The 8,864-nt window shown below is 44.2% G+C and overlaps 1 protein-coding gene across 1 annotated transcript; it reads left to right on the top strand.

Moving 5' to 3' along the window:
* Positions 1–402: 402 nt before the first annotated feature.
* On the top strand, positions 403–8,491 carry LOC105694318 (the record flags this gene model as incomplete). Its single annotated transcript, XM_023433730.1, has 7 exons — positions 403–573; positions 2,113–2,660; positions 4,985–5,120; positions 6,199–6,257; positions 6,501–6,607; positions 6,715–6,890; positions 8,321–8,491. Coding segments are annotated over 7 exons (1,368 nt in total), but the record flags the coding sequence as incomplete, so codon positions are not given.
* Between the last annotated feature and the right edge of the window lie 373 nt (positions 8,492–8,864).

Here is an 8,864-nt window from a genome sequence, read left to right as displayed (position 1 = left end):
ATAGAAGCGCATACAACACTTCTTTTGCCTTTATCCCGTTCAAATGCGAGTTTATCGATTACCAGAGTGTTTTAAATTGTCGTAAAATGGTCCTGACCCTTTCGTTTCTCATATCAGAGCCTTCGATAATTGTATACCGATCGAAATATGAGAGCTCGACGCCATTTTGGTTCTGGTCTGGGCTGAGTTAAAAAATTTGTTTACAAAATCCAAATTTTGTATGTGTCAGGATAATTCTTAGATGATCAGGATTGATGCGTCAAAGTTTCGGACAGTTTGGTCTAATACCCTTAAAAAATAGTGTTGTATTCGAATCCACTGATTTGAAGGGCGTTTCACATCACCTTAACGAAAGGGTTAAAAACACTTGCTAAGATACAGGTACTTCTTTCTCTCTTACAGTGCTCTGTCATGTTCAGCCTACTCCCAGCACTGGAACTCCCGTTGACTCGGGCTGATGTCCGGGAGACCCGAAGGTGCGTCCTTGTGTGGAAAGGACAGTTGGCTGCCCTGGTCCTCTATGGAGAGAAAGGACTATGTCTCGACAGTTTAGTGGAGAAGCTGATGCCAGTGGTGAGTCCAGAGACGAGAGGGACCCGACTTGCTACGTACTGTTTCGACACATAGCTATTGAACACACCAGTGTTAGCATTCTCTTTCATCGTGGATACATAGTAAATCTTTCAAACATGAAGTTCATTTGAACAATTAAGGTGAATTGAAACACGTCGAGGAACTTTATCAACGCCGGTAAAGCAGATTTTTCTAAACACCTACGTTGCCGACGTTCGCTTTTATATTGTCTGCTGTGTTGAATCATATTGGGCATTGCACTAAATGACATACTCCATCTGTCGTTTTCGTACAATAATTATAAAGAAATCGAAGTAAAACTCCAGAAATCCTCTGGATTCATGCTTTTTGGGGCCCTAATTGACGGCAGAGAGACTCCTTACGCCATCTGTGATTTCCAAGTCAATTAAATTTTCACTCCGAGATTTCGTATTCCCATCGTTTTAGCATAGAAGCGCATACAACACTTTCTTTGCCCTTATCCCGTTCAAATACGAGTTTATCGATTACCAGAGTGTTCTAAATTATCGTAAAATTCTCCTGACTCTTTCGTTGCTCATACCAGAGCCTTAAATAATTGTATATCGATCGAAATATGAGAGCTCGACGGCATATTGGTTCTGGTCTGGGCTAGGTGAAACAATTTTTTTGGAAGAATCCAAATTTTGAATGGGTCAGGACAATTTTTAGATGATATCACGAGTCATGTGTCAAAGTTTCGGACATTTTGGTCTAATACCGTTAAAAAAAAAAAAGTGTTGTATTCCTATTGACTGTTTTGAGGGGAATTTCACTTCACCTTAAGGTGAAGTGAACCACGTTGAGGAACTTAATCGACGCCGGTAAAGAAGATTTTTCTAAATACCTACGTTGCCGACGTTCGTTTTTATACTGACAGCTGTGTCGAATTATATTGGGTATTGTACTACATGGCATACGCCACCTGTCGTTTCCGTGCAATAATTATAAAGAAATCGAAGTCGAACTCCAGAAATCCTCCGGATTCATTGTTTCCGAGGCACTAATTGACTGCAGAGTGACCCCTACGCCATCTGTGATTTCCGTGTCAACTAAATTTTCACTCCGAGGCCTCATATTACCATCTTTTTAGCATAGTAGCGCATAAGACACTTTTTTTGCCTTTATCTCGTTCAAATGTGAATTTATCGATTACCAGAGTGTTCTAAATTGTCGTACAATTGTCCTGACACTTTCGATTCTCATATTAGAGCCTTCAATAATTGGATATATGAGAGCTCGACGCCATTTTGGTTCTGGTCTGGACTTAGTTAAAAAATTGTCTTCGAACATCCAAATCTTGAAAGAATCGAGATAATTCCTAGGTGCCCACGAGTCACGTGTCAGTTTCAGACGGTTCCGTTCAATACTCTTAACAATAAGTGTCTTATTCGGATCGACTGATTTGAAGGGGGGTTCACTTCACCTTAAAATATTTGAAAAGAAATTGCGATTTCTCTTTAAAAATCGACTCTTTATTTTCTTCGTCTAAATCTTGATTTTAATCAATCCTGTCTTCAGATCAATACGGCGAGCTGCTGCAAAGACGACGCCTCGCGATCTATCATGGCGATCTTCGTGGACACCTTCGAGGCGATCCTGTCCTCCAGCGAGGCATTCGCTCTTCAGGGACACGTCTTGTTGGGAGGATGGATCGACCGCTACCTCATGGAGTGCTCCGGCAATAACGTCGGAAGACTCGTCAGCGCTCTTTCGGGAATCTTGAAGAAATGCCGCCGCCTCCTGGACGGTGACTCTGACCCTGCCGAGCAGGCGCTCGCCCCCATCTTCCTCGAGCCCGAGCAGAACGTCTCCGGCGTTTCCTTCGCGAATGTTCCGGATAATGCGAGGCGGATGCTGAACGCCCTCTGGACGCACGGGGCCAGCAGGGCACGCCAGATGGCGTTGGACTCGCACGTCCTCGCCCGTTACTACGGTGAGGTCGCCGAACTGGCGGTTCTCTTCACCCTGGAGGCCCTCAGGGACCCGGCGAATGCCAAGAAGCATCGCCACTCGGCGGGGTCGCTCTTCCAGCACTTTTCCGGCCTGGTCGTCATCGAGGATGCGAGGTATGGCCGCAGGTGGTCGAAAAGTCGGGTACACATCCCAGCACGAATGCATAACAAATTAAACAAATGTCCTTAAGGTGAAGTGAAACATCCTTCAAATCAGTCGATTCGAATACAACACTTTTTTTTTAAGGGCATTAGACCAAACTGTCCGAAACGTTGACACATCACTCCTGATCATCTAAGAATTGTCCTAACACATTCAAAATTTGGATTTTTCAAACAAATTTTTTAACTCAGTCCAGACCAGAACCAAAATGGCGTCGAACTCTCATTTCGATCAATATACAATTATCGAAGGCTCTGATATGAGAATCGAAAGGGTCAGGACAATTTTACGACAATGTGGAACACTGGTAGTCGATAAACTCGCATTTGAACGGGATAAAGGCAAAAAAAGTGTTGTATGCGCTTCTATGCTAAAACGATGGGAATACGAGGTCTCGGAGTGAAAATTTAATTGACCTGGAAATCACAGATGGCGCAGGGGGTCCCTCTGCAGTCAATTAGGGCCCCAGAAGGCATGAATCCAGAGGATTTCTGGAATTTTACTTCGATTTCTTTATAATTATTGTCCGAAAACGACAGGTGGAATATGCCATTTGGTACAATACCCAATATAATTCGACCCAGCTGTCAATATAAAAACGAACGTCGGCAACGTAGGCATTTAGAATAATTTGCTTTATCGACGTTGATCAAGTTCCTCGACGTGTTTCACTTCACCTTAAATTTGTTGGGGCTTTCGGGAGTGATCGGAAGCGCGTCCATTGTCGCCAGAGGGCGGACGTGTCGCAAACGTTGCAGTTTGCTTCATCAGGTCAAACACTGATGAAATGTGTTCTCCTTCTCGGGGAGTCCTCTTCATAGGGTTGAGGTACATCCTGATTGGCCGATTCGGACTCCCTGGTAGAGAGGCTGCCCAATCCGGTTTTGAGAAATTTGATTGGCCAATCAAATTTAAAAAAAAAGCCGGGGGAAAGGTGTTCCAATTGGTATTCACTTGATATTCTCTGTCGCGATTTATGTTATTGGGTTTTTTTTTTTTTTATTTCTATTGCCTCTCGCTATTTTCTCGAGAAGAAATTGGACGCTTTGGCTATGACTGATGTGTTTTCGAATAGAAGTGTGTGGCCAGTTTCTGATGGAAATGGGAGAATGAATTACTCAATATTAAAGTTGATTTGATTTCTTTAATTTAATTTCACCTTTTGAAGGACCATCTGTACGGTATGAACTTCTCCAGGAGACTAGCAACGCAAGTTAGGGTCACAGACTCCACAAGTCGTTGTCGGCTCTATACAAAAGAACCCTTGGTTCTTTCGCTATCTAAATCCTACGGTTATGTTTATGTGACACCGATATTATCTGCGTCGATTTGTTTTTGAACCCAGTGTGTGGTTTCACTTACATGCTAGTGTATACTATCGGGAATAGGAAGTAACAAATTCTATTAAACAATCCAATAGTTTCCATACGGTGTTCTGCTATTGCTCAGTGTTCAAGGTGTTTTAATCGAATGGTTCTTTCATGCTCTTTGATCCGTGTGGACCCTCTTCTCCCGGTTCCACCGATGTAGATCTTCCCACAACAACAAGGCATTTTGTATATACCTGATGAGCATAGTTCTGGCGTAAGATCTTCCCACGGAACACTCTAATATAACTGTTATAGCTTTGTTACTCTTATCTTACATTATATTACTGTCCTGATATTAGTGTGTATATGCAGCACATATTTGTAACAAAACAGAACTACATCGGTGCTAACTGTGATCTACTTTATTACATCATAGTCATCGCCGTTGTCATAATTCATCGTCAAATGTCATAAGATTAATATACGTCATATTTTGTTTACTACCCGTATAAAAAAATGGGTTTTAATTCGTACTCGCATACACATTATCAGTAATTGTTTACAAGTTGAATGAAATCCTAGTCTTTAAATGAAATCAGATAGTTTATGGTTTACATAATTTCATTTAAAATCTAATTTGTCATTGAATATCTAACTATTTTCAAGTGCCACAGAATAATACAATATAAAAACTACATAATTTTGTATAAAACTGCATTTTTTTAAATTAAATGTTTGAAAAATTAATATTACTTTAAGGTAAACTGGACTTCTAACATTAATATAACCTGTTACATAACATGTTACCTTATTGAGTGGGAAATAATAACAAATATCTAACTTCAATGTTAATTTTATGTTATGTAACACGTTAACTTCGAAAACGTAACATTTACCTAACAGTTATATAACAGTGTTCAGTGGGTTAGCAGTACTCGTTGCTAAAGGGAATGGCTCATTTGCAGAATGACGCGCGCCTACTTGAACCAGATTCTGCAGGCAGATGGCGCCATGCAAGGTCTGGAGCAGGAGGTGAAGGATGTTCCTGTAATCGTTGTCCAGGTCGATGTCATAAACCATCATATGCCTAGGCAGGGTTGGGTAATTTCACGATTTTCCAGGTTCTTGACGTATATTACGTAAATCAAGTAGTTAACCGTAAAAAACGTAGAAAACGTATCAAATATGGCGGACAAGACAGACGAACGGCAAGCGGTATCCGCTGGGTTATAAACGTCCATCTTGTCCATTTGTTTCATCCCATTATTTACTTTTTGGTCTTCCACTTTTATACATTTTGATACAAATATTGGTTACGAATTTTACGACTTCAAGTAGCCGTTATAAACAAACGTCAAATGCACATATATGCATACATTTCAAATTTCCAAGACTGATTTCGAATCTGTGCGGATTTGTGGACACGTAAAGCGCAATCCCTTTAATAACCAACGAGAATCTCTCTTAAGGGTAAATAGGTGGACTCTCATTGGCCATTGACCATACCGCGCATGCGCTTTGTACATTTAGTTTGGGATAATATACTTCGAGCCTGCGTAGAAAATTAGGGACGTATTATACGTTGTAATATACGTCAGGGTTGGGTAATTTCACGATTTTCGAGGTTTTTGACGTATATTACGTAAATTAAGTAGTTTACCGTAGAAACCGCAGAAAACCAAAAGAAAACGTATCAAATATGGCGGACAAGACAGAGGTAGGGCAAACGGTATCCGTTAGTTTATAAATGTCCATCTTGTGCATTTGTTTCATCCAATAATTTACTTTTTGGTCTTCCACTTTTATACATTTTGATACAAATATTGGTTACGGATCTTACGACTTGAAGTAGCCGTTATCAGTCGTTATAAACAAACGTTAAGTGCAGATATATGCATACATTTTAAATTTCCAAGGCTGATTTCGAATGTGCGCGGATTTGTGGATGCGTAAAGCGCAATCCCTTTAATAGCCAATGAGAATCTCTCTTAAGGGTAATTAGGTGGACTCTCATTGGCTATTGACGATATCGCGCATGCGCTTTGCACGTTTAGTTTGGGATAATATACTTTGTGCCTGCGTAGAATATTAGGGACGTATTATACGTTGTAATATACGTCAGGGTTGGGTAATTTCACGATTTTCGAGGTTTTTGACGTATATTACGTAAATTAAGTAGTTTNCTGACTGCACAGTTGCTATCTTTGCGCTGTGTCCAATAGAGCTGATGGCCACACTGTGCCATTGGGACCCTTCCGGAAGGCCTTAGCAAAACTTGTAGGCAATCATGTGTTCAGATTATGCAGACTAGAAACCGGCATTCAAGACTATAAGCTGACTGCACAGTTGCTATCTTTGCGCTGTGTTCAATAGAGCTGATGGCCACACTGTCCCACTTGGACCCTTCCGGAAGGCAACTGTGTCGAGGAAAACCACATTGTACCTATTCTCTTTTAAATTAATTGGTTTTTCTGGACACAGAAAGCGACCTATGGACATCTTACGGCAAGTCGAGCAACGAATCGGCACGAATGCGGAGCGGGACCGGTCGAGCCGATCGAGCTATGGCATGTTTCTGCGATTCCTCGGTAAGATTGCTTGCACCCACTCTTGCACTATTGCACCACGCTTGCACTCTTTTCCTCTCAGTGTAGGTGCAAATGATCGGAAAGCCTGAAATTTCACCTTCCCACAGGTACCGTCCTCGAAGGGAGACCCGACGAAGCCGGGCGCAAAGTCTGGAACCAACTCAAAGGCAGAATATACTCCAAGTTCACGAAGGAGAGGGTGCAAGGTCTCTCCGAGACCGGGCTCTTCAACTTCATCTCGCTCTTCCTGACTCTGGCGGTCGCCGTGGATACTGTGAACGTGGTAAGGACACTGTTGAGCTCGTCTTCTGCGGCTAAAATTACAGTTTTTACTGCGTTATACTGCTCGGACAATATGGCTCGCACCACGCGGGTGCAGGGGAGGGACCTCCTCGAGGTTCCCCGCGGGCAACGGGTGGGGTCAAGCGGCCTCCCTTCGGGGAGTGCGTCGCGGAGGCCCTGTCCCGGCAAGCGCCTCCCCAGGGTTTGTCGATCGGTCCGGAGCATTCGGGTTTTTCCCGGCCCGTCATGGGCCTTCGGGCCCCTTTGACGTTGGGGTTGCCGGGTGGGGTAGGGAGTGTAACCCCCCAGCAATGGGGGGACCGATAGGGAGGCACACCCTCCAGGTGCGGTCGGCCGCAAGGCTGATACGATATCATGCTCGGACAATATGGCCTCCAAAAGGCAACGACGTGGGGGAGGGGCAGCCCCCACGCGCCCAAGAGCCATCCGTAAACCTCCTCGTGGTGGGGCTGGATGCGGATCCTCATGGATCCGTAACGAAACGGCAAATGGCTACTGGGGAACCATGAGAGATGCTCGCTCTGCGGAGTTTGATCGCACTCTTGTTCCCCCTAGAGTTACCGGCGAAAGGTGGCCCTCATCATGGGAATACTTCTCGACCGGACGGCTTGGGTGCGTCGGGTAACCCGTCCCGTGTCCCGGTTTTCCGGGTGCGGGTTGGGGGCCGGCCCCACCGGCCGTAATAAGAAGGCCGGCGAGCTAGTACGGGCCGATAGGTGGGATAACCGATCCTATATTTGCCGGTCAACTCGGCCGATGGATCGGGTTCCCACCCGACCTAGCCGGGAAAGCTCGCCGAACCCACGCTGGAGCATTGCGTCTCAGCTGGGGCCTTGCACGAATGCTCGCACCACGCAGGTGCAGAGGAGGGACCTCCACAGGGTTCCCCGCGGACAACGGGCGGGGTCAAGCGATCTCCCTTCGGGGAGCGCGTCAAGGAGGCCCCGACCCGGCCAGCGCCTCCCCAGGGTCTGTGACGTATTAGCATCGTATTACCATCGTTTTAGCATAGAAGCGCATACAACACTTCTTTTGCCTTTATCCCGTTCAAATGCGAGTTTATCGATTACCAGAGTGTTTTAAATTGTCGTAAAATGGTCCTGACCCTTTCGTTTCTCATATCAGAGCCTTCGATAATTGTATACCGATCGAAATATGAGAGCTCGACGCCATTTTGGTTCTGGTCTGGGCTGAGTTAAAAAATTTGTTTACAAAATCCAAATTTTGTATGTGTCAGGATAATTCTTAGATGATCAGGATTGATGCGTCAAAGTTTCGGACAGTTTGGTCTAATACCCTTAAAAAATAGTGTTGTATTCGAATCCACTGATTTGAAGGGCGTTTCACATCACCTTAACGAAAGGGTTAAAAACACTTGCTAAGATACAGGTACTTCTTTCTCTCTTACAGTGCTCTGTCATGTTCAGCCTACTCCCAGCACTGGAACTCCCGTTGACTCGGGCTGATGTCCGGGAGACCCGAAGGTGCGTCCTTGTGTGGAAAGGACAGTTGGCTGCCCTGGTCCTCTATGGAGAGAAAGGACTATGTCTCGACAGTTTAGTGGAGAAGCTGATGCCAGTGGTGAGTCCAGAGACGAGAGGGACCCGACTTGCTACGTACTGTTTCGACACATAGCTATTGAACACACCAGTGTTAGCATTCTCTTTCATCGTGGATACATAGTAAATCTTTCAAACATGAAGTTCATTTGAACAATTAAGGTGAATTGAAACACGTCGAGGAACTTTATCAACGCCGGTAAAGCAGATTTTTCTAAACACCTACGTTGCCGACGTTCGCTTTTATATTGTCTGCTGTGTTGAATCATATTGGGCATTGCACTAAATGACATACTCCATCTGTCGTTTTCGTACAATAATTATAAAGAAATCGAAGTAAAACTCCAGAAATCCTCTGGATTCATGCTTTTTGGGGCCCTAATTGACGGCAGAGA

Source organism: Orussus abietinus, unplaced genomic scaffold (assembly GCF_000612105.2).
Source record: "Orussus abietinus isolate OABI.00-Male unplaced genomic scaffold, Oabi_2.0 scaffold1185, whole genome shotgun sequence".
Lineage (NCBI taxonomy): Eukaryota > Metazoa > Arthropoda > Insecta > Hymenoptera > Orussidae > Orussus > Orussus abietinus.
This window is presented reverse-complemented; position numbering and strand designations above follow the sequence as displayed.